The sequence below is a fragment of the Harpegnathos saltator genome, unplaced genomic scaffold, assembly GCF_003227715.2.
Source record: "Harpegnathos saltator strain DR-91 unplaced genomic scaffold, Hsal_v8.6 scaffold486, whole genome shotgun sequence".
Lineage (NCBI taxonomy): Eukaryota > Metazoa > Arthropoda > Insecta > Hymenoptera > Formicidae > Harpegnathos > Harpegnathos saltator.
Genome location: NW_020230300.1, coordinates 1,141,543 through 1,165,768, shown reverse-complemented (window position 1 = coordinate 1,165,768; position 24,226 = coordinate 1,141,543). Strand labels below are relative to the sequence as shown.

At 32.9% G+C, this 24,226-nt stretch overlaps 2 protein-coding genes across 8 annotated transcripts; one reads left to right on the top strand and one right to left on the bottom strand.

Annotated features, from left to right (window-relative positions):
* Positions 1-655: 655 nt before the first annotated feature.
* Positions 656-8,380, bottom strand: LOC105186059 (uncharacterized). Of its 3 annotated transcripts, none has more exons than XM_011146004.3 (8): positions 8,208-8,380; positions 5,623-5,855; positions 4,693-4,884; positions 4,335-4,428; positions 1,548-1,604; positions 1,270-1,397; positions 988-1,184; positions 656-898 (listed from the first exon to the last, which is right to left on the bottom strand). In XM_011146004.3, the coding sequence occupies exons 2-8, from the start codon at positions 5,839-5,841 to the stop codon at positions 829-831; spliced, it is 957 nt and encodes a 318-aa protein (XP_011144306.1). In that variant the 5' UTR covers positions 5,842-5,855; positions 8,208-8,380; the 3' UTR covers positions 656-828. The 3 variants fall into 3 exon arrangements, with proteins under 3 accessions (XP_011144306.1, XP_025158154.1, XP_011144307.1); XM_025302369.1 differs by having other exon boundaries at positions 4,392-4,428; XM_011146005.3 differs by lacking the exon at positions 1,548-1,604 and having other exon boundaries at positions 4,392-4,428.
* Positions 8,381-11,295: 2,915 nt separating this feature from the next.
* egr (TNF superfamily member 12 eiger) lies at positions 11,296-23,595 on the top strand. 5 transcript variants are annotated; one of them, XM_025302348.1, is made up of 7 exons: positions 11,296-11,512; positions 14,305-14,769; positions 16,625-16,932; positions 18,273-18,590; positions 19,265-19,493; positions 19,598-19,954; positions 23,237-23,595. In XM_025302348.1, exons 2-7 carry the CDS (start codon positions 14,404-14,406, stop codon positions 23,426-23,428), a joined length of 1,770 nt encoding a protein of 589 aa, XP_025158133.1. In that variant the 5' UTR covers positions 11,296-11,512; positions 14,305-14,403; the 3' UTR covers positions 23,429-23,595. The 5 variants fall into 5 exon arrangements, with proteins under 5 accessions (XP_025158133.1, XP_011144305.1, XP_011144304.1 ...); XM_011146003.3 differs by having other exon boundaries at positions 11,296-11,647; positions 14,360-14,769; XM_011146002.3 differs by having other exon boundaries at positions 11,296-11,647; positions 14,356-14,769.
* Positions 23,596-24,226: the final 631 nt, after the last annotated feature.

Genomic DNA, 24,226 nt, shown 5'->3' with positions numbered 1-24,226 from the left:
ATATAACTGAGCACGAATTAATTATATTTCTAAATGTGAATAGTAATTTACATTTTGTGTTGTTATATTTTTATATTTTTGGTCATTTAATATTGAAAAAATGAACATTGAGCACAACGTAAAAAAGAGGAACATTAATCTAATATTTTAAAATATTACTCGTACGAAGATCTATCGAACTCTTTTATTTAATACTTATCAAATATTATCAAATACTACGAGATAACATATGATTTTTCTAAATATTGTAAAAATGTTTTAAAATATGAGAACAATAAAGTTATTCGTATATATAATGTTAATAAAAATTATGTACTAGATCATATTGCATTTTACTGAATATCGATGTTTTGTTAACGTTGTTTTTTACTCATTGGGTATTTATGTTATCGTGTCATTTTATTTTATTTTCTTATCTATCTATCGAAATATTGTACATTACACGTTGAGCACAATGGCGACATCAGTGCCTTAACAATCATAAAACTTAATGTTCGGAAAAAAATGATCATACACATAATTATGTAAAATTGCATATAAATTATATATATATGTGTATAAATATACATGACATATATTTTATATATCATATATTAAATACATGTCATACACATATATATATATATATTATTTATATTTATATATAAAAATATATATAATTACTTTTTCCCGGGAGATCACCAATTATCTTGTAAGCATAACTTCTCATTAATTCTACTCGTACTAGTCACAACCATTGGCTTATCAACGTTATGAGAATAAATGTTATATATTTGTCAGATTGAGAAAATATATTTACATTCACAAGCAAACTTATAACTCTATTTTTTACCGCCTCTTCTTTTGCGCAAGCATCACAAGTTGTACATGACTATATCCCTCTCTCAAATCAATCAACCTAAAAGTATAAAAATTTTACATATTTCGTCTTTTTTGAGACAATACTAAAAATAAAAATGTTATTTAATTCACGTATTTACGGTTTACCTATCTGTTTCCCTTTGGTGTATACTTAGTCTGTCGCCTTTTTGTAGATAGGTGACTACACTCGTATGGCACGTTATCTCACTAGTTGCATGAGAAGTAGCAGTGATGCATGTAACGAGCTGCTTTGCCTCAAACATGCCTTCAGAATTTAACAATACGTCATACGAACATTTTTTTGATTCTCCGTAATAAAAAATCTGTAATGGATATTTTTGTCCATCATAACAGGGAAAATTTTGCAAACTTTGATCTGATAAGTACTGGGTAGACGAAGATCTCGACCTGTACAGAGATTATGTATAAACCACTTATGGTAACTTCGATCGACATATTGTCCTCCACCAAATGAAACTTAGTAAAATCAAAATGGCTACTGGTCCTATTGTTTTTCTTCCATGGCCCAATTTGTACTAGGAATCAGTTTTTCGTATATCAATATTTTATAAATTTTATACTTATTTTTATTGATATTATAATAAAAGTGAACTATAAAATTTTAGTAAGTCCGGAAGGTGTTGAAACGATCAGTCTGTGTTACTATTTACTTATTATTTAGATACCTGTATCGTAAATACGTTGTTCTGGTATTGCACCAACAAACGTAGCTACCAACGGATCTATAAAGTGGAAAAAGCTTCTATTTCTTTGCTTTAACACTCTTTTTTATGTAAATTTGGTTCAATTAAATCAATATTAAACATTGAATAAAACTAGCTAATTAATACTAAGCAATACATGTATAAAAATGGTATTTTAATTAACGAAAAATAGTTAAATATCCCGGATAGAAATTCAAAATAACAATAGCATTGCAAACGTTTAATGCATAATTTATGATGCAATTGTAACAACACAACATGTTTGAAATGCGTTTTTTAAAATATATTCATTTATTGCGTTATAAATTTCATCATATAATATTGAGTTATTTATGCTATAATAATTGCGATTGAATTGCATTTTCTTTCGGAAAAAATAAGCACAATTGTCATTCATATCAAAATATGTAGTAATATTGCTGCAATTTTTATAGCACTAGATGTCTTGTTTATACCGGCAAAATTCCTTCTTAGTAAAGCCAATATTTTAATATTATATGCAGACGCATCTTAACGATATTATGACGAAATATGTATACTTGAGATGTTTTAAATACGGCATTATATTTGTCCTTTATATGGACCAATTAAACTCAAATAAAAATCAAATTAGGAGTTGATCAAAATCTTATTTGTTCCAAATATTAAAGCTAATTTATACTCAGTCTTGGTTAGATACATATTAAATATTAATATGATCTACATGTGCATCTGTACCAAGTTAATCTAATAGCAGGATCATATTTAAATTGAATTTAATTTGAATACATATTAAAAACATACTTAAATTAAATTACTTTTTACTTTAATATTTTATTTTTGTTTGAATTTAACTTGGTCCATATAAAGGACAAATATGAACTACATTTAAAATATATTTAACTGGTTTTCGCGGAATGTTTCTTTTTACTAGAGGCGCAACTAAGTTTCCGGGTCTCACACATGGATGACGCTAACAACACATGTAGTCGATATACATGTCTGAAGTTGTGTTTTTTTTTATAGCTTGGACATTTGTTAACAGTAACCAGTCGTAATACCAACACATATCGCAACGCAAAAATATTTTTTCTAACAACGAAGATGTCGAGTTTTGTGCCAAATAAACAGTATTTGCGGGAAGCTCTGCTTTTCTGCTTTAACTTGAAAAAAAGTACAGCTGAAGCACGTCGTTTGCTTGAGGAGGCCTACGGCGAACATGCACCATCGAAAACTACCTGTGAAGATTGGTTTAAACGCTTCAGAAGTGGCGATTTCGACACTGAGGACAAGGAGCGCTTCGGAAGACCAAAAACAAGCCGGAGGACGCCGATCTGCAAGCGTTATTGGATGAAGATGATACGCAAACACAAGATCAACTTGCGGAGGCATTAAACACGACTCGCCAAGGTATTTCCAAACGTTTACATGCCATGGGAAAAATTCAAAAGGAAGGAAAATGGGTGCCGCGTGAGTTGACTGAGAGACAGATGGAAAATCGAAGAGTCACTTCCGAAATTTTGCTTTTGCGGCATGAAAGAAAGAGTTTCCTGCATCGAATTGTTATTGGCGATGAGAAGTGGATATATTTCGAGAATCCCAAACGCAAAAAATCGTGGCTTTCACCTGGCGAAGCATTGACATCGACGGCACGGCCAAATCGCTTCGGAAAGAAGACAATGCTCTGCGTTTGGTGGGACCAGAAAGGAATCGTGTATGAGCTGCTGAAACCGGGCGAAACTCAGTCAATGGGCATCGCTACCGACAACAACTGATCAATTTGAACCATGCATTGCTCGAGAAACGGTCAGAATGGGACACGAGACACGAACGAGTGATATTGCAGCACGACAACGCGCCGTGCCATCGCACTTCCATCGTCCAGGACACCATCAAAACGCTGAAATGGGATCTGCTACCGCACCCGTCGTATTCGCCAGACCCGGGTACCTATTATGGAACTCGTCGGAATCGATTCCGATCGAATTTATTCCGTTATTTCCTAGATTTCTATTGTCTTTTCTAAGGGAAACGGAATTATTCCGATCGGAATCGATTCCGACGAGTTCCATGATAGGTACCCTGACCCCTTCCGATTATCACTTGTTCCGGTCGATGGCGCATGGCTTGGCTGGGCAACACTTGGCCAATTTCGAAGAAGTGCAAAATTGGTTGGATGAATGGTTCCGGTCCAAAGACGCGTCGTTTTATCGTCGCGGTATTCATGTATTGCCAGAGAGATGGCAAAAATGTGTAGCTAGCGAGGGACGATACTTTGAATAAACCATTTTTTGTATTTCTCTTGAAATTTTCCATTTTTCATTGATCAGAAAAACCCGGAAACTTAACTTGCGCACCTAATAAATTATGAGGAATTAGTTGAAGAATATCAATATATTTGTTGTCTTATATTTAATAGAATAATACGGGATATCCGAGGTCTTTTGGAAAAATTGTGAAGATTAATCAGATCAAACTAAGAAAAAAAGTCGAACACCATTTTGCAAATAAGTACGCAAATTTTCAAGTTATCAATTAAGAGAGTTTCTAGATGTGATCAATTTCAATCATTAATAACTTAATAAACATTGCGATTTTTGCAAAATGGTACATGACTTTTTCTCAGTTTGATTTGATTAATCTTCACAATTTTTCGTTTCCAAAAGATTCCGGACACTCTGTATAAAAACCCTGTATAAAAGAAGTATAAGATGAAATTGTTAAAATAATTAATAAGTATAAGATGAAATGATTAAAAAAATGACATACCCAATCGTCTGAAACTGCGGTTGGGTCTTTTCATATTATTCCCTTTTTTATTCTTACCATTATCTCTTCGTAATCTTTTAGTCCGCGATTCCTTCTGAGAATTTAACATATCAGTATTGGTCTTGCCATCTTTTGTCATTGTGAGACTTGGTATTTCGGAGGTTTGTAAAATTTGTATCAGATCGCGTAAAAAATATTGCATCTTGGTAAGATTGAAGATTGAAATATTTTTATTCAATGATGTCATAATATTATCTAAACTAGCATTGGAATTCAATTCAGTCATACTTTCTTCGTTCTGATGATGTACCGATTGGTTTAAGACAGATGAAATTATTTGATTAACATATGTACCAACCTCGCTGTTGTCATATATATGCTCATCATTTATATAAAACTTAAGTAGATTAGAGAGTTCGTGAGTAGATTTAATTAAATTAATGAAATCATTAGAATATGTTGTTTTATCAAAGCATATGTGATTTAGATTTCGATTGAGCATATCATATTGACGCGATAATTGAACAATGTTGTAGTTCAATTCATTCATCTGAAATATAAAAATATAAAAAATGTTAAATTTATTTACCATCTATCTGAATATTTGGCAAACTATCCAAATTTATAATTTCTAAGAAATAAGAATTATTATCTCTCTTTACGAAATAGTAACGTTTAATTAGTTTAAACAATGAACGTAATTTTGACTGCAGTAAGATTATTAAAGTGCACATAATAGCCAATTTATGTTATTTGTACGTTTCATGTTAAATAAACTATTGATAAATTACGTGTAGCATTTATGATATATGGATATGTGTACATTTGACATGTTAAAAAAAACTAATGATTAATTCTCAAAGTTCATAGTATAGCTATTATTATAACGTGATCCACATTTATTAGGATTTCTATGTTTCTGTCATGAACATATATTGAAACGTGTATGCACTATTGTTGCATTTATAAGATGAAGATGAAGATTAATCGGATCAAACTGAGAAGAAAAGTCAAGTACAATTTTGCAAAAATCGCGATAATTATTAAGTTAATGATTGAATTAATGATTGAAAATAACCACATTTAGAGGCTGTTTTAATTAATAACTTGAAAATTTGCATACTTTTTTGCAAAATGGTACTTGACCTTTTTTCTCAGTTTGATCTGATTAATCTTCGCACTTTTTCGTTTCCGAAAGATCACGAACACCTTGTATATATATACACGCATTATATATAAATCTCTCTTTTCCAGTTTATATTTACACATTTAACAAATTTGCTCTTACCTGTAACTCAAATTGTTTTCCATTCATGTACACACACCTTATTAGAATGATGAGAACGGCAATCAATGTGCCAAATTTACAAATCTCTGAAACTTTTCCTCGTACAGTGGTATGTTTCTGCAATGTTTTTGAAACAGTAATCTCCATATCTACGTTGCATTGTATGTTTGAGGTGTTCTTTGTGGGTGTAACTAATTCGACATCTGTTCTCGACGACATTTCAGTTTTCTCCTCTAAACATCCAATTTTTTTTTATTAAATCTCCACAAATATTAATAAACAAATTTCATAATCGATTACTTATCACAAACTAACGTTACATGAACGTTTGATCGTAGTGTATTTTTATAAAATTATACGCAAATTAGATAACGTTAATTTTTAATTTAACATAATAACCGCATAATTTTTAATTAGCAATGTCCTGATCTAGCGTGAAAATTTTTCCTGTAATAATATTATAAATGATTGTAATCATGCTATTTACATGCAATTTTTTTTAGATTTTTTAGATTTTCTACATAAATAGTTTCTAACTTTGCAAATATGGAAAAGATCGGCTTTAAATTAATAAACTATCATTTTTTCGTTATAACTACATGGTATTTTTGCGACATAGTGCAACTACTTTGTGTTATCTTATACAAATCCACCGATAACATTTGAACGATATTTCAATCAACTTTAAGATTAGCAAACAAATAAACTTATCAGATCACACAAACAATTTTAAAATCAGATTATTACATTCTATTTATGATAGTGTGATAAACAGATTATATATGAATAGAAATAAAAATGCTAGATGTTAATATTCATAATTATTTTATTATTGATTAATTGCTACTTATGCAAGAAATTTTATCTACATTGTTATAATCTTCATTCTTCGTCATTATGTCATTGTACAATTGAGCATATTTATAAAAAATTTTTAACGTATTATTGAGATATTTAATATTGTGTACAAAAGTAGTCTATAAATAAGATTTTTTCATTTTAATTTTACTTATAGAACATAAAGAAGGAATTAATTAAATTAAATCTTACAATGTTATCGGCTAAGTTAATCATTTCCAACACCGACTGTACGAGAAGAAAGAGAAATAGAAAGAAGGAGAAACTAGAGTGAAGAGGGAAAAGAGAGAGAGAGAGAGAGAGAGAGAGAGAGAGAGAGAGAGAGAGAGAGAGAGAGAGAGGGGCAAGTGGTCCTTGTCGATAAAAAAGCGGCAATCTCTTAAAGGATAGTTGTAATTATATGTGCTGCTCAAATGCATGTATACTTTTATTAGAAATGAAGAATTTAATAACATAAGTTATACATAAACATACGCTGACATACGTTTTCCATACAACGTGTCTGAATCATTGCGTGCGAATTAATTTTTCCCGCTTTAATAGGAAACCTCACGTGCGAAAATGTGACGTCACTAATTTATGATCAAACATCACAAAGGCCTACTTTGTTCCTTTCTCGCTTGCGATAATGAGCGCTTGAACGTCTTTCTTGATGTCAATATCAGTAAGTATTAGTAATAAATTGAGATTTTAAATATAAACGAGTTTTTCTAATATTTTTTATATCTAAGTGCGAAAAACAAATCCAGAGAGATCAATATGATTATAACAATATCGTTCGAATTGCTCGATTAGAAGCACGTAATGATCTACCAAGCCATATTTCTCTTTTTGTATAAAACTTACATCTATTATTATATTGTCTTTCTTAGTCATTAATATAAAATATTTTAATATGTGATATTTCATGTTGTAAGAACGAAAAGATTGAAGACTAAGTCCGAACCGCACTCCACGGTAACTTCTAATAGACTTCATATAAATCTTTCTTTTTTACTCGATATTTTATTATATTAGGTTAGATTAGATTAGGTTGGGTTAGAAAAAGTTAGGTTAGGTTAATAAGAGTAGAAGATAGAACAAGATTAACAACTAGATAAGTAGATACTAAATAAAACTTTGAGAGTTTCTTGATAAGTTTTAGGTAAAAGTAAGAATGCAGTCTTTCTCTCTCTTTCTCTTTTTTTTCTATCTCAATCACACTATTTTTATATTTAATACATAAAAATATTTAGATTTATATATAAATGAGGAAAAGAATTGAAAATTTATTTTGATCTTATAATATGTGTATTAAAATAATTTCTATTTTTTAATTAAAACTCTTTAGAATTCTTTAGAATTCTTTTAATCACACATTCCTCAACAATACTGGTACCAATAAAAAGAAACCAGTTTTGTAATAAATAAATGGTTATTATTAACAATCTGTTTTTAGTTGGAAATTAATGTTAATGACTAAACTTACTACAGATATTTATTTTAAACGAACGTTACAAATGTGATGAATTGTGAAAATAGCTCTTTTATCAAAATTTCTTTCTCATATGTCACGTGTGTGTAGTAGAAAGTTTTTGGAAGAAAATCGTTACTTTTCAAGAATATTATATTTAACAGAAAATTTCAAGGACAGATGTCAAAGGTTTAAACGTTTAAAATATCGTACAATTTATAGAATTTTATAATGATCGGAGCAAGTAAACAATATAAATAATGTTTATACTTACCTGAATAACGTCTCTAATTTTGTGCATGGACAAACCACACGACACGTTCGAGAACGGGATTACCACTTCACTCCAGGCATACCGTCTCCGAATGGAGCGTATCAGTTCTTTTGTTTACTTCTCTCCCATAGCTGGCCAAAACGATAGCAATGCCACCTTGCGATGGGCAATGCACTACAAATTGTTACCAATGCTTGCTAACTACAAGGTTGAAGCAATGATACATGTATTTCAGTGAGCACAAATCATTGATGGAATATTATTATAACGATATTAAATAATACGTAACATTCCCAAACATACAGTTTTTAACATTATATTGACATCATCAAAGACAATTTTGATATTTGAATATTTTCAGGACATTAGAAAAGAATTGTATCGTCTTGTATGTGATATCTTCGAAATATATTTTAAATAATATATTTATAATATAAAAGAAAATATATGTAACTATATATTCGTAACTACACAAGTTTGTGAAAGAGGATGAAGGTTTAAAATCTCATGTTCAAAACTCGTTTTCAAGGCTAAAGATCTTCCTGTGCAAAAGTGACCTGAACCGCCCAAACCTTACGATTCCCCACACAGAAATGCTCTTTCTATATCTTTCTTTTAAAATTGGCAAAATATATAGCTATTGGCAATCCAGTAGCTTCACATATCTTATTATATTATAAAAAATTTCATCAATTTAAAATACTACTATTATTTATGTTAAATCAAATGGAAAATAATTTATCAATAATGATATGAGATACGACGATTGATTTAATTTAAATCGAAATTAAATTTCATAAAAGTGAATTATTAATGTTCCACAATGCAATGATTTTTCGATCGTAACTTCTGACACATTTATAAACGTTATATTTTGAGGCAGAGACATTTTATCGTACTTTTGTCACTCGAACTTTCAAGCATCACACACATATATTCTTTTATTAACGTCGTATTACAAAATATTCTGGAATCGCTATTAATTAGTCGTCATGGGATGCTCTGGTCAAACCATGTAATGAAATATCTCACGCGTTAGTCAAGTACATATAATGAACTGGGTCAAAAATCTACGGAGAGGATAAAGTCTATTTTATTCGCTAGATTAATATAATATTAACATTAATACAATATATTTCTCTCTTAGTTACGTTTATTTGCACTTTTCTTTTCCCTTCGGAGTGTTTGAAGAAAATCTATTTAACTCAATGTGAGCTTAGCTCTACGTCATTCTACCAAGAAAGAAAAAACTTGTTTCTTTCTTAATTACATGATAAACTGCAATTTATAGACAGAGATTTACAATTTACTTTAAAGGAATGCAGTATGGACGCGCGATAATGACAACTGGATGTCGCTAAAAATTAGATGTTGCGTTACTGCAACATAGTTACTGTAACATTAGATGATTCGTACATTTAGTCATGGGATTTCCGACTGGACATCATTCGGGCCCGCCGCGAACCCGATGCATTTAATTACTGTTGCCTGATAATAGATCTGACACCGCACTACTTAATGCAATTAGTCGTAACTGTCGCTAGCAGTATTCGCAATTAAATTATACCTCGATAGATCGATGATATGAATGCAACAGAAACAAGTGACTGAAATAACTTCAATAATAATAGAGCGCACATTTTGCTGGGATTACTAACTTTAAAAGGCATTTATTTAATCATTCCAATTTATCTCAATAAACCACCATGCATCCTTAAGCCCAGACATCTAGGCGTGATGTCACGATTGAATTATTTAATTTCTCAGCAGTATATGTGTATGTACAGCATACACAAACGTTCCAGGAAAAGATTCTTCGTTGTGAAATTTTATCGTTGACTATCATGATGTCATCACATATAGAGAAGGGATAGGAAGAGCAGAGAGAGAGAGAGAAAGAGAGAGAGAGAGAGAGAGAGAGAGAGAGAGAGAGAGAGAGAGAGAGAGAGAGAGAGAGAGAGAGGAGAGAGAGAGAGAGAGAGAGAGAGAGAGAGAGAGAGAGAGAGAGAGAGAGAGAGAGAGAGAGAGAGAGAGAGAGAGAGAGAGAGAGACGACGACGACGACGACGACGACGAGGATGAATACGTGTGGATGTGTGTGCGCACGCGCGTATATATAACTAGTGCAATATTTATTTACTTTATTACATAATATAACAAAGAAGTTACTCTAAAATAAACGTCAGTTTGCATCGAATACCTGGAATTTGATATTTTCAAAAATTGTTTCATTTTAAAATAATGGAAAGTATGTATATCGATGTGTGTAAAAAATAGCTAAAATAGATGAAAAATAGCTTCTCATAGAATTAATTTTGCAACTGTATTTCGTTTGAGTGGGATCTCAATTTGAATCCTCTTCTCTAAAGATTTATCGAGAAAAGAAAAGAGATTTATAATTGTCGATACCGGAAATAAAAGAAACCCACAACTGGGATAATCCATTTTGAGTAATCTCTTTGCTTAAAAGCTGAGATGTCTAGTTTCCCGAGACAGTTGTATTAATTAAACCAGATATATAATTCTCTTCCACCATAATAGTCAAATAATGAGAGAAAAGAAAACATATATTAGGAAAGTGGTCACAGAGATTGTCTACGTGTTGTTGCATCAGAAAGTTTCGTAATAAATAATAATACAATCCATTGTTGATTTTCGCAGTGGTTGATTTTGCACTACTTGGACATCAAATTTTGCTTCTCATTTTTCTAAAGTGTTGTCCACATCAATCACTCGATACATCGAGTGCTCGAGCATTTGAATATCAATTTATTTCTTTTTCATCAGATTTATTTATATTTACCTTCTTTCCTTGTATTTCAGTATGAAATTTGAATTCCATTCCATATTATTATATTTATAATAAACTTAATATAATAACTTTATAACATATTTTTTTATGTTGGTCTTTGAGAAACTTGACTTGAAATCTTAATAAACATTTCTTATTACCACCGCTATCGCAAATACTGTTAATAATGGCGTCATTTCCCATCCAACGTCCAACTTGGTTTAACACCGTAGTGTAGCATAATATCGTACCGTCCGACAAGAGCCGAAGGCGCTGCAATGATCAACGTGGATATGTTTCGTTCTCTTCTTCAGTATACTCGTGTCGCTCGAAGGCGACGGATGTACATTGTTAGTTAAACCACGCGACTGGTGGGAGCTCCATAAATGCCTCCGTAACTGCAATTTACATTATAAGGGCAACTTTTTGCTTGACGAACGCGTGTTTACATCCAATATGCGACGTGAAACGTTAATAACGAGTGACAAAAGTCAAGACCATCGAAGCGACCAAAAGTATTTATGAGATCAATTATTTACTCTGATGTTATCTTTACTCTTGATGTGTAGTTAATCGTGTATCTCAAGCATATTGAACATTGGAATCTGTGGGAAGTGAATTTTACAAATGTGATATCGCTCATTGGTGGAGTAAGTAACGTTAATCATTGGATATGAATCTCGAGGAATGTAGTTTAAATTAATCAAAATAATAAAAATAATCAACACGCCAAATTATGAAGTAAACGTTAGAAAATTAACACGACATTCGCTCAATGACAATCGAGCAAAATAGAAGATTTCAGATACAACGAACCGGTAATAAAGGAAGCTAAAAAGATATTGTTCACCAACTAATTAGAAAATAAATCTTTGAAGTTCTACATTGTGCGGTTATTGAGAAAATGCTGTGTCTATTCGTTCATACCAAAGGTCAGAATTAACAAATATGTAGATTTCGTAATAATTTGAGGTAACTTTGTTGAAGTTGACGACTCGATAAGATTGCTTTAAGTGGAGAATTTTATCATATCAGATTAGGTTAGTGGCAAGGTGTAATCTTTCTATTATATTCAAATTTTGTGTTTGAACATCTTTTCTAGTGTCAACCTTGGTCAAATGTTTTTGTGCTCGTGTTTCTGAGAAACTTTTTACCGCTGCATCAGTATTCCTTCTCAGTCTGAATCTTTATTTCCAGATAAAATATTTGCCTCTTGTATTTACACCCGCCGCAGCATGAAAATGCGAAAAAATGACAGAGTCGAAGACAAAAGAGAGGGAGAATAAGGAGAGTCCTTTCGCAGTTATCTGCCTTTAGGGGCGAAAAAAGAACTCGCCGGACAGGTTTTAAAGCAGGACGAGACCGGTGCAGGATATTTAACGTCCTCGTAGATCGTAAATCCTTGAAAATGTACAATCAGCTGAATTGTGTCTGTTCCTCGCCAACACGGACGATTCTTTTTATAGATTACTTCCTCCTCCTCTCCCTCCGGCGTTCTTCTTTTGACATAATTTTCAGGCCGATTATCTAAACAAAACGCAGCTCTTTCTAGGTTGTATTACAGCGCAGTAGTGTCGTTCAATTCGACAAGGAAAAACGATCATCTTAACGAGTACAATTGGTTGAAATGCGATTAGCATATTCCTAACGACAATTAAAGTGTTTATCCGTGTAAATACAAGCTGTAATTTCTCGCAATAAAACAATAGCGCGAATAGATCTCTCGGTGCGTTTTTAGCTGCCAACAACAGTTAGCCTCGGTTGTGAGAATATCATCTGATTAAACTTTAGATTATTGCTTTGTTCTTGACATTATAAATAGCTTTGTCTATAAAGTAACGATAGAGCACAAACGTTCTATGTGGAATGATACGGATACATATTTACGTTTTATAAAGAAACAGCAGCATGGAGACGAGCTCGTTGACGAGCATCAAATGTATTAATCGCATTCTCGTCAAAGTGTTCTTATCACACAAAATGACAAAGTGATCTCCTAACGTATCGTCGGCTCGATAAGTTGCGACCAAAGTCCGAATTTCACGAATTAGCTGAGCTCTTCACATTTTTCACCGATTCTATTTGCCACATCGCGATTAGTTTCAAGAAGAAAAGTGATGATTTCATATCTTGACCAGCTATATCGCATAAACTGACTGCACAAATGTGTCGTACCACAATTTATAAACTAGAGATTTTATTTTCCATACGAGAAATTTCCTGACCTTAAAACACACGAGCTTATCAAAAATATACTCTGTGATATAAGTATCAATCTTTATTCTCTTCTCCGGTGTAAATATTTGATAAGTGTTTCTCAGTGTAATATGAATTGTGTTAACGTCAAACATTTATATTGAAAATTGCGGCCGATAAATTGAAGTCAATTCCAAAATTGGTTCGAATCAATTGTCCAAAGCCCGAAGTACTTATGAATCTTTATACAGGTTAGGCAGGTTTATGGATATTTTGTATAATACTTCAAATAAAAGGTTTCACGTTCTATCATCATATAATTTGTAGAAAAGTTATATATATCATAAAAGAAAAACAAAGAAGCATTGATGAAAATCTTCATTCTGAAGAATAATACATGAATACTTGATATATTCGATCTAACTTCCGAGTTGATATTTAATACGTTTTACACGGAACTGAAATTACGATGCAAACGAAATAATAATACAAAATGGAATGTCACTAAAAAATAAAACAGTTAAATATAACATGCGAAAAATTGCTGCAAGCAAAGGAAACGGATTACGGATATCGTAATGTATACAATGAAGTGTTACAGATGAAATAATGTAGGCAAAAAATGTGCGAGGAAAGTCCTCGCGAACAAAGAAGAATCTACAAACAACAACGAAATAGTAAACAACAAAGTGACCTTCCTACTGAAAATGAGATTTCTGAAAAATTTACTACATGAGATCTTAATTGTTTCATGTACATGAGGTCTCAATTGAGATATCACATGAAAAAAATAAATAACGATATTTATTTTGATTGAGATATTTTTCTCAGTATATATATTTTTTTTCAATATATTGAAATATTACTACTTACTTTTTCATGATTTTTCATATGATATCTCAGTTAAGATATCATGAAATAATTGAGATTTCCTATAAGAAATTTTTTAGAAATCATATTTTAGATCTCAATAGAAATTGTTCAATAAAGTTGCTACTGTCAAGCATTGGTCATTGCGATCGGCCAAATCTAGAATAAGCCGAATATTTTACAAATTAACTGCACTTCGGGCTTTGATCGTAACAGATACAACATGAACTGTATCCTTTAGGCGTCATCATCAATGAGGACGCACATAATCATATAAATCGTTGCTCCGAAGCCAGCTGCACGCGGATAGAACGACAATTTCGACAAATCGACCCTCGAGATGACGTCGATGCTACCGGAAGAAAATAGCAACTCAATCAAAATGAAGCAAAAATTGCTGAATGACAGACCCGTGAAAGAAGAAACGAGGTCCTTCTTGAGTTTCTCGCGCGAAAACTTAAGCATCTCACACTCCGACTTAGAGCAAGGATTTAACAGGTCGCGACTAAGGCCGACCAGGAATACAATCCTGAGTGTGGCCGCCATCGTGATCGCTCTCCTTTGCCTTACCATTTTAAGTTGGAAATTGCGATGTTTGACGGCAAACATGCACGAAATCGACCAGCTAAAGAGAGACGTCGAAGAGCTGAAGCATCGCTTTCTGAAGCAGAATCTTATGAACGATCTGAAAGCGTTCGAGGAACAGGTAAGAATGCATTGTTATGAAAGTCTCTGGCTTCAAGTCTCCCTCATCGGTAGAAAATGGAAAAAGTAATTTAAATTTCCTCAACGAATCGCTTCTTCTTCTCCTAAAGCGGTCTGCTGACCGCTCGTAACCAACAGTATATATTACTCACGTTTTCAATACGCTATCCTCACTAACCAATTTGATGGCTAACAATTAGCATACAACAAATAATGTTTGATGTCACATGTGAACGTACGTTCTATTCTCGCCCAAACAAGTCCACCAACGAAAGATTTTGGACTCCTTTTCACAATCTCAGCCCCTTCCGGCAAACAGGCAATACACAAGTTTTGTGTTTGTGTCCGAAAGAAATTTGTATTAATTATAAATATGACAATACCTTCTGCAAATTAAGATCCCAAGTGATTAATATTAATGACGTAATCGCGATCGCCGCCGGATTAACGAGCACTTCAAACGTCAAGTTACCATCTTGGTCGCATGGCCGCTTGAGGCATACTAAAACAGGTCCAATTATCTCGACGACGTGAATAATAGGATAGGAGGGGGATTTTGTTTATATCGGCATAAATAAAAAGTAAGACAAGGGTGACGTAGGAAGCATGATTATAATTCGTTTCAATGCTGCTTGTTTGAGACGAATAGCCGCGAACTGAGTCTGAGAGCCTTGATGTTTTGGCCTTTTGATTCCTATTACTTGCCCTAAAAATCCATCTATTTTACGATTAATATCAGAGACAGTTGAAAAGTAATAATATACTGCTTAATGAGAAAATAAAAGTATATACGATGTACTCGATGTGACGGCATTTAAGTGGATTAAAGAACGGGCTTAGCAATTTGTTCTCACTGTCGTCGAGCCTGCACGGAGAAAACTAAACAAGTTATAAGCTAATTTAACCTAATCTAAGTTATAATCAGGTCGTTGAACTGCTCGTGTAGATCCTCATATATCTGACATGCGCGCGTGCCTTATCGCTGTTGTTTTAATTTGACCTTTCCGCTGCGATAACCTTATGCGTGAAAAAAAAAATCTGACGATATTAAATGAGCTAATTCGTAAATCTGCAGATTAAGATCGACAATATGAATCGGTCGGTCGGTTATCGAGAAACGCTCAAATATCATATAAGATACATTAACTTTGTTTCGCTCCATGTAACGCTCCGCACCTTTAATAAAATGCAGCTGCAAAGTGTGTATCTTTTCTGTCAACAGCGGAACGTCGAGATTCCCAATGGGATTCCCCAGTGCGTAAAACATTGTGCTGCTTTTAGACTCGGCAATTACTTCGTCCGATGTTTAAAAGGAAATCATACTGACAATCGCTTATTACGAATGCGGTTCCTCGTATCGAATTATTTGCCACTAATGGATAATTCCGATCTGACTTTTGCAAATTTTCGTGCGACGGAAAATTTCCGTTGCGAACTAGTCCGTGTAATTTAACTTCCTATGATGCACACGTCAGAGACACACAAGCGTATTTTATGTTCCGCATATTTATACCATTATAAAAAATATGTTCACTAACTGCTATAAAAACTGTTATAAAAATATGTTGTTATAAAAAGTATAAACTGTTATAAAAAATATGTTCATCACAACTTTTTTCTCTTCAACAAAATATGCCATGTAATTCATTCAAAATATACATGTAATTCATTCAAATATACATATACATATAATTCATTCTAAATATACATATAATTCACAAAAATACTAAATATACATATAATTCATTCAAAATATACATGTAACGGTGTGTGTGTGTGTATACGTTTTTTTGTTTTTAATTTTACATATGGAATAGTATATTTTGTCGGTATCATAATAAAAACATATATTGCAGTTATACGGCGAGAAATCGAGCGAAGATGATGATCCGGGCGAGGCAGACATTGATTATGCGGATTATGACACCAATTACGATGACGATAGTTCTACATCGCATGACTATTCCGGTGAATTACCCGGAAATCAGCATGTTCCCTTGATTTATGGATCCAGACCATCGGACTTCCCTGAAATTACATCCACGCCAGCACCTACGTCCCCGAAACCTCACACTAATCCTTTCCTAATATTAATGGAGTTCTTGAGCACAGCTGAAACGAAACGTGGACAGGAATTGGAGAAGAATATGCGAGAAAATCACAAGTGAGGCCCTGACGTTATACACCTTACTGAAAACTTCCTAAATTATTTCATATAATATCTCAATTAAAATATCGTATGAAATAGTTGAGATCTCATATAGAAAATTTTTCGGAAATCTCATTTTAGATTTCAATAAAAATTTTTCGGAAATCTCACTTTAGATCTCAATAAAATTTTTCAGTAGGATATTTTCTTCCAATAAAACAACCTTGTAAATATATAGATTTCCATCTTCCAAATATTTATAAAGGTCCACAGATGCACATATATTATATAAACACTTTGTATATGAACTGATATGTTAATTTATAAGAGGAGAAGGTAGTATTATGGATCTTATAGGTATTATGGCCACTCTCCATATCTCCATTATTAGATAGCAAATTCCAGTTATTACTTATGGCACCATTTGTTTAGTAGTTTTGTTTAGTAGTTCGTCGTTAGCGCAGTGACGTTAATATATCAATACACAATAACTAGCACTTTTTGTAACATATTTTTACTTTCGAGAATTTCGAAATGTTTTTCAAGGTACATTTTAGCATTCAATTAGACATGTTTCCTCATGATTTTTAAGCTTGAGCGTATTATCACATGAATATATATACAATTGAGTATTTTGTTTGTTACTTGACATTTTATTCGGCTGTACATCTTTCAAGTTAGATTTGCAAAGTTAAATGAAATGGCATGACATTTTGCTAATGTGACCCCATAAGAGTACTGATAATTATTATCTCTTTTTCAAGGTTTTTATACCAAAGTAATTATTCGATAAGTCGATTCTAATCTGTAATCTGTTACATTTGCGTTTATACTACACTACGCTGTCTGTCTGTCAGATTGTATATCTTAACAAGTAAGTCAATATCCACATTAAAAATTCGCAGTTATACTCATTATTATTTTCTTTCTAAGAGTTTAATTTAAATAAATATATAATTTCGTAACTAAATACTTTATGTTATTTTAAACAAAATCAATTTTTTGTATCAATTTTAGTGGGAAACCATATTACTACCCCGTTTTCTCGCCGATCCATTATACTGTTGCTACATTTTTATAAATAACATCCTAAGTAATAAACATTATGTAAATTTAAATCTATAATCGATTAAACAATACAAATATGACAAATATAATCATTCAGTTCTCGCTTTAAAATATTGATTATTGACAAAGTTATTGTACAAAATATGAATGGAAGGCCATAATAGCATCTTCTCCGCTATTTATTTCATCATACATTTCTTATATCTATATTTATGTATTATATATATATACATATATATAGTATATATATATATATATATATATTATTTTACATTCATTTTGTATAGAAACATTGAGCAGAAACGTTTTAAGGAGGAACACAGGATACGAGTGAGTCATGAGGAGAAGAGCGGTGACACGAACAGCACCAAACATAAACATGATGTCTTCACCTCGAGCACAGAATATTCGAAGCCTGCTCCTCAACAGCAGGACAAAAATGTCAAGCGGAAGCGTTCGGTGAAAGAATATATGGTTACCGATCATTCAACAGATACATCGAATTACGAGCTCAACGACCAGCATCACAGCATCACGTCGAAAGTACACTCTCACGTGAACGACGGAAATAGGACGAATAACAATTCTGGAACGAATTTAGCAGCGTGAGTACCTATGCGAGCGTATAAAGCGTGTAGCAAAAACCAGGGTTGGAAAGTGACTCGTTACTTATAACAAAGTTGCAGTTACAATTATTTTTTTAGTAATTATAACTTAACTTGATTACTTTCTCTTCTCGATAACTAATAACTAATTTAATATCGTTACTTATTTATAATTAATGATTACTTTATAGCTATAATTTAAGGAGCACGCTTGATTTAGAGGAAACGTTTGATTTAATTTTTTATCTCACAAGAGCGAGAGAGAGAAAGAGGGAGAGAGAGAGAGGGGGAGAGAGAGAGAGAGAGACTGTCATTTATTGAATATCAAATAAAATGATACATAATTAAGTACATAATATATAATAAATTAGTAAAATGTGAAATGTAAGATTTTTGTGGCTTAAAACATTTTCCTCTGACGATGAATTACTTGGAGATACACCACGTTCAAGAAGATCCTTCGTTATTGGTAACGAAGAGTTGTTAATTATTTATTCGTACATCAATTGTAACATTTTTTCTGAAAATTTCTGTCTTTGTTTAATTTTTAACGTACAAAACCGCAGAAACTTTTTTGGTTACCTAATAGATACTTCTACAAAGTAACTTTTCCAACCTTGACGAAAACGCACGAACAACCTTTCAAATTGTGCATGTTACTCTGTATAATCCAGGTCGACCGTTTCTTGGGACGTACATCCCCCGAAGAAGTATCACGCCCACGCACGTCTAGATACGTCTTCTTCAGTGGACGATGAGCGATTAAGCGAAGAAATTACGCATCAACGCAGCAGCAGAGAGAGAATGGGCCATGTGCGTGGTAGAAGAACCAACTGGCGGAAAATGGAGCATCGTGGTGCCATGAAGAACAAAACGGGAAGCGAGATTCTCGAGGCCGCTCAGGTGAGCAGAGTGAGCAGTTTTTGCAAGAAAATCGTACGAGCGTGCCGTGCCGGGTACTTCGCGGTATTCGGCGACAACATAAATAAGCCTTGTGGTTGAATCAGAATTACGAAGTGGCTGCGACGGAACCTCCTCGGAAATTGACCAGGCGGCATTTACGCGCGCCACGGCAGGTCTACGCGATTCATTACGAGGCGGACTTCAATCTCTTTTCAACGTTGGACGAGAAGGACGACAATGGTAAAGTACGGCACCACAGAGGCATCTTCAAGGCATGGCGGCCGAGCGACTGGGTTACCGAACTCGGCATGAATCGCCACTTCACACTCTCCAGTGAAGGTGAAATTACTGTGCACGAGACGGGATTGTATCTGGCATACGCACAAATTCATTACGTGGACGAACACGATGATAACGGCTTCCACTTATTGGTGAACGGCGAACCTATCCTACAATGCATGGTAAGACTCGGAAAACGGGAAAAGCGCTTCTCGGCCGATTAGAGCTGAAAGGCGCTTCTGCATAAAATTGAACAATATTCAGCAAACATTGAATTGATGTAACAATGTTGTATAACAACAATTGATGTATAATGTTATAAATACAAGGTGTATAAAAAGTGCCGGGACGGTGAAATATCATAAAAATTAACTAAATTTAGAAAAAAATATTTCAAATAAAAATTGTAGGATTTCAAAAGATTCATTTACTGACATTATGAGTTTGACTTTGGATGACGTCGCCAAGGTCGAGACAAGGTCACCTTGAATTTTTTAAATGGGACTCTTATTTTTTATTGCATATTCTTGTAGCCCTTCTTCAGACCTTTTTAAAGTACTATAACTTTTTCCACTTTGAGTAAATCTTTTCGAAGTTATCGAGCTTTTTATGATAAGATGTCCAGCCAGCGGCTGGAGCAATTTCGTGACTTGTATTTCAGACACATATAATATTAAAGTAGTACTAATGTACTAAATTTATAACAGCACTAAAATTCACCTTCGAATCATTTCAAATTAATTGCAATGAATTTGACTTGAAGTAAAACACATTACTTGTACATAATACGCGTTGTTTCATACGGTAAAGATAAATGATTTTTCTTTCTTTAATTGAATTATCGATTTTGTTAATTAATACAAATTCCTGTTTATTGGATAAATCTGTGAAAATATTTTCGCTGTCATAGTCTTACAGAACTGAACACGTCAATCAAAATCGTCTTCGTTTAGCTCATGAACAAGTCATATTTTGTAAGGGCGAAATTTATTCCTTTTTAACCCTTTGTCCTATAACAACGAGTGAGACTCGTGGTAAGATATTTGGGCCAAAAACAACGAGCACGAGCCTGACTCATGGTACTTCGTTCGGACCAAACGTAAACAACACGAGCCTGGCTCGTGGTATTTCATTCGGGACAAACATAAACAACACGAGTCAGACTCGTGGTTCAGTTGTTCTCGATATTTTCTTACTTTAGTTACGTGTAATTCTTCGTTACGTTCACACGTTTAGGTTATAATTCTCTAAAAGAATTAAACAACCCTTATACCTATCATGTCAGTAAAAAGAAAATCTAATATCGATGATAATTCCTTTCGTTGCGCCGAAATATACATGTCATAAGACGCATACATTTTGCGCAAGTTCGAGCACACGGCTAAACAGCTAAATGGCTCGACGCGTGACCGACCTTCTTGTTTATTGCGGCCCGAGCGATCGGGAGTTAGCGGGTAGGACAAGGGGTTAATATCTTATGCACAGACATAGGATTTATCTCATGTTCTTGAGCAGTTCTGCGGACAGAAGTTTGTGGATTCTTTACGAATGATTGTAAAACATCCAGTGACTTTTCTTCATTTGTTGCTGCGGCAGGCCTTCCTGTTCTAAGACGATTTTTAACGCTTCCTGTTTCTTCAAACCTGTCTTACAGTTCTTTCAACAGTTGATTTCGAAATAGGAGTATTCTCATCTCGAAAAGTTACATTGAAAAGATCCTTTACATCTTGATCTTAATCTATCATCCCAGCCCCTCATCATCAAGACAGATATTCTATCGCGTTCAGTAAGATGTTGCATTTTAACTGATGAAAATTATCGAGATGGAAATTTTGAAACGAATGAATAACTATCAGCAATACTTTAAAATGAACAAAATGGAAAAAAATGTACAGAAATAAGTGAAATAAAAATTGAGGAAATCCTTACTAAAGCGTTTGAGAATAATGTTAATCTCTAAAAGAAAAAGTGAAGTCTAACGAATAAGCTAGGAAACAAAAAGATTTATCCAATAAACAGAAATTTATATTAATTAGATAACAAAATCGACAATTAAAGAAAGAAAAATCAGTAAAAAAAATCATTTATCTCTTCCGCATGAATTAACGCGTATCATGTACAAGTAATGTGTTCTACCTCAAGTCAAATTCATTGCAATTTATTTGAAGTTATTCGAAAGTGAGTGCTGTTTATTTTAGTGCTGTTATAAATTTAGTAAATATATTAGTATTACTCTTTAATATTACATGTGTCTGAAATACAAGTCACGAAATTGCTCCAGCCGCTGGCTGGATATCTTATCATAAAAAGCTCGATAAATTCGAGAGGGCTTACTCAAAATGGAAAAAATTATAGTGCTTTGAAAAGGTCTAAAGAAGGGCTACAAGAATATGCAATAAAAAGAAGGGGATCCCATTTAAAAAATTCAAGGTGATTTTGTCCTGACCTTAGTGACGCCACCCAAGATCAAACTCATAAGTCAATAAATAGATTTTTTGAAACACTACAATTTTTATTTGAAACTTTTTTTTCTAAAATGCTTAGTTTTTATGATATTTCACCGTCCCGGTGAAATTTCTTATACACTTTGAAACGGTGAAACTTTTTATACACCCTGTATATATAGGATGTCCGAGATTTTTTGAAAACGAAAAATTGTGAAGATTAATCAGATCAAGCTGAGAGAAAGAGTCAAGTACCATTTTACAAAAATCACAATAGTTATTAGGTTAGGATTGAAACTGATCGGGCTCTTTTAACTGGTAACTTGAAAATTTGCGCACTTATTTGGAAAATGATAAAGGACTTTTTTGTCCAGAATAATCTAATCTACAATTATATGACGGCTATTGTGTCTAGCGATAGATATGAGTATACTAAACTTTAAACCCTGAATTTTAAACCTATCGCTAGGCACATATAATTGTAGATTAGGTCATTCTGAACAAAAAGATCCTTTACCATTTTGCAAATAAGTATGCAAATTTTCAAGTTATCAATTAAGAGAGATGTGGCCATTTTCAATTATTAATAACTTAATAACTGTTGTGTTTTTTACAAAATGGTACTTGCCTTTTCTTCTCAGTTCGACTTGAGTAATTTTCACAATTTATCGTTTCCAAAAGATTCCGGACACCCTGTATAGGTGTTATTGTAACATTTAAATAATAATTTCTTGTACTCAGCAATGCGAGTACGATATAACGCATGTTGTACATAACAGTAACATTGTTGAGTAGGAAATATAAAATTGATGTAATGTTATTCAATGTTCACCGGGTAACAATTGTTAAACAATGCGAGTTTCTACGCACCACGATTAAGTCTTATGCGTTCATTGCATTTAGACTACAAAACAATTCGCACCGCGAGTTTTCATTTGCGTTTATTATATTTAAATTATACTATTGCAATTTTGTACGTATAATTTATCAAGACGTAAGACATTGTAAAATAATTTTCAGGTACATACGCCAGGTATAGGGCACAAAAGCCGCTCATGTTTCTCCGCTCGAGTGACCTTTCTCCAAGCAGATGATCGTCTAGTCTTGAAAGAAGTTGGAGCAGCCAAATTCGCACTTTTTCATCGCGAAAAAAGCTTCTTAGGCTTAGCAAAACTTGGTGAGATGAGACCGCAGCAAAAGCATCAAATGTAATAATTGATTTACGATATTCGTCGATAGCACGACAATCGCTTTAAATATTTTCGAATTATTGATAATGGCAAAAAGATGATAGATTTGCATGTATAGAATTTTTACTCGTGAAAGTTAGCTGTAACAAAATTTGTCCCTAAAATATAATATAAAATGTAATATGTACTTTCAAATTGCGAATAACATTACTTCTCTTGGCAAGTTTTTCAAGTTTTGTGCTTCGATTTAGTTTCTTTTTTATGTTATACTTGTAAAAATCTATTTATATGTATCGAGATTATTTCACACTGCATGTTATTTTCGTTCGTATATATCAAAATACTGTAATCTATTTTTAGAAGATGAAAACGTATATGTTTATATAAAAATTGGAGAAATGGAATTCATATTCTTTCTGTAGCATGTTTGATATATAATATGTCATTAGAACATTTTAATCCTACGCATTGTCCTATATCTAGATATTTATGTGTCACAACTATTAGGAGTGTGATTTAGTTTTAAAATATTTTTTCTCAAAAATTGATTTATTTAAACAAGACAATGACAAAAAATGAATACCTTAATCAAAGTATTTTCCTTTGTTTTCTATAATTTTTTCAATCTTTCTGGCAAGAGATGGATTCCGTGACGATAAAAAAGTTCTTCTTTGGAGTTGATCCAATTTTTAACAAATGTTCGCACTTCAAAATTATGAAAGTGTGTATTCCATAGAGCATGTTGCATTAACCGGAATAAGTGATAATCGGATGGAGCAATGTCTGAAGAATACATAGGGTGCGGTAAGACTTTCCATTC

Bases quoted from the DNA above. Each gene is read 5' to 3' on its own strand.
- egr (XM_025302348.1), top strand. From the start codon at position 14,404: ATGACGTCGATGCTACCGGAAGAAAATAGCAACTCAATCAAAATGAAG. The intron at 16,933-18,272 runs GTGAGGCCCTGA...CATTTTGTATAG, and splicing joins AATATGCGAGAAAATCACAA to AAACATTGAGCAGAAACGTT. The intron at 19,955-23,236 runs GTAAGACTCGGA...AATAATTTTCAG, and splicing joins AACCTATCCTACAATGCATG to GTACATACGCCAGGTATAGG.
- LOC105186059 (XM_011146004.3), bottom strand. From the start codon at position 5,841: ATGTCGTCGAGAACAGATGTCGAATTAGTTACACCCACAAAGAACACC. The intron at 4,885-5,622 runs GTAAGAGCAAAT...TTTATATTTCAG, and splicing joins GAAAACAATTTGAGTTACAG to ATGAATGAATTGAACTACAA. The intron at 1,398-1,547 runs GTATCTAAATAA...ACTGATTCCTAG, and splicing joins ACAACGTATTTACGATACAG to TACAAATTGGGCCATGGAAG.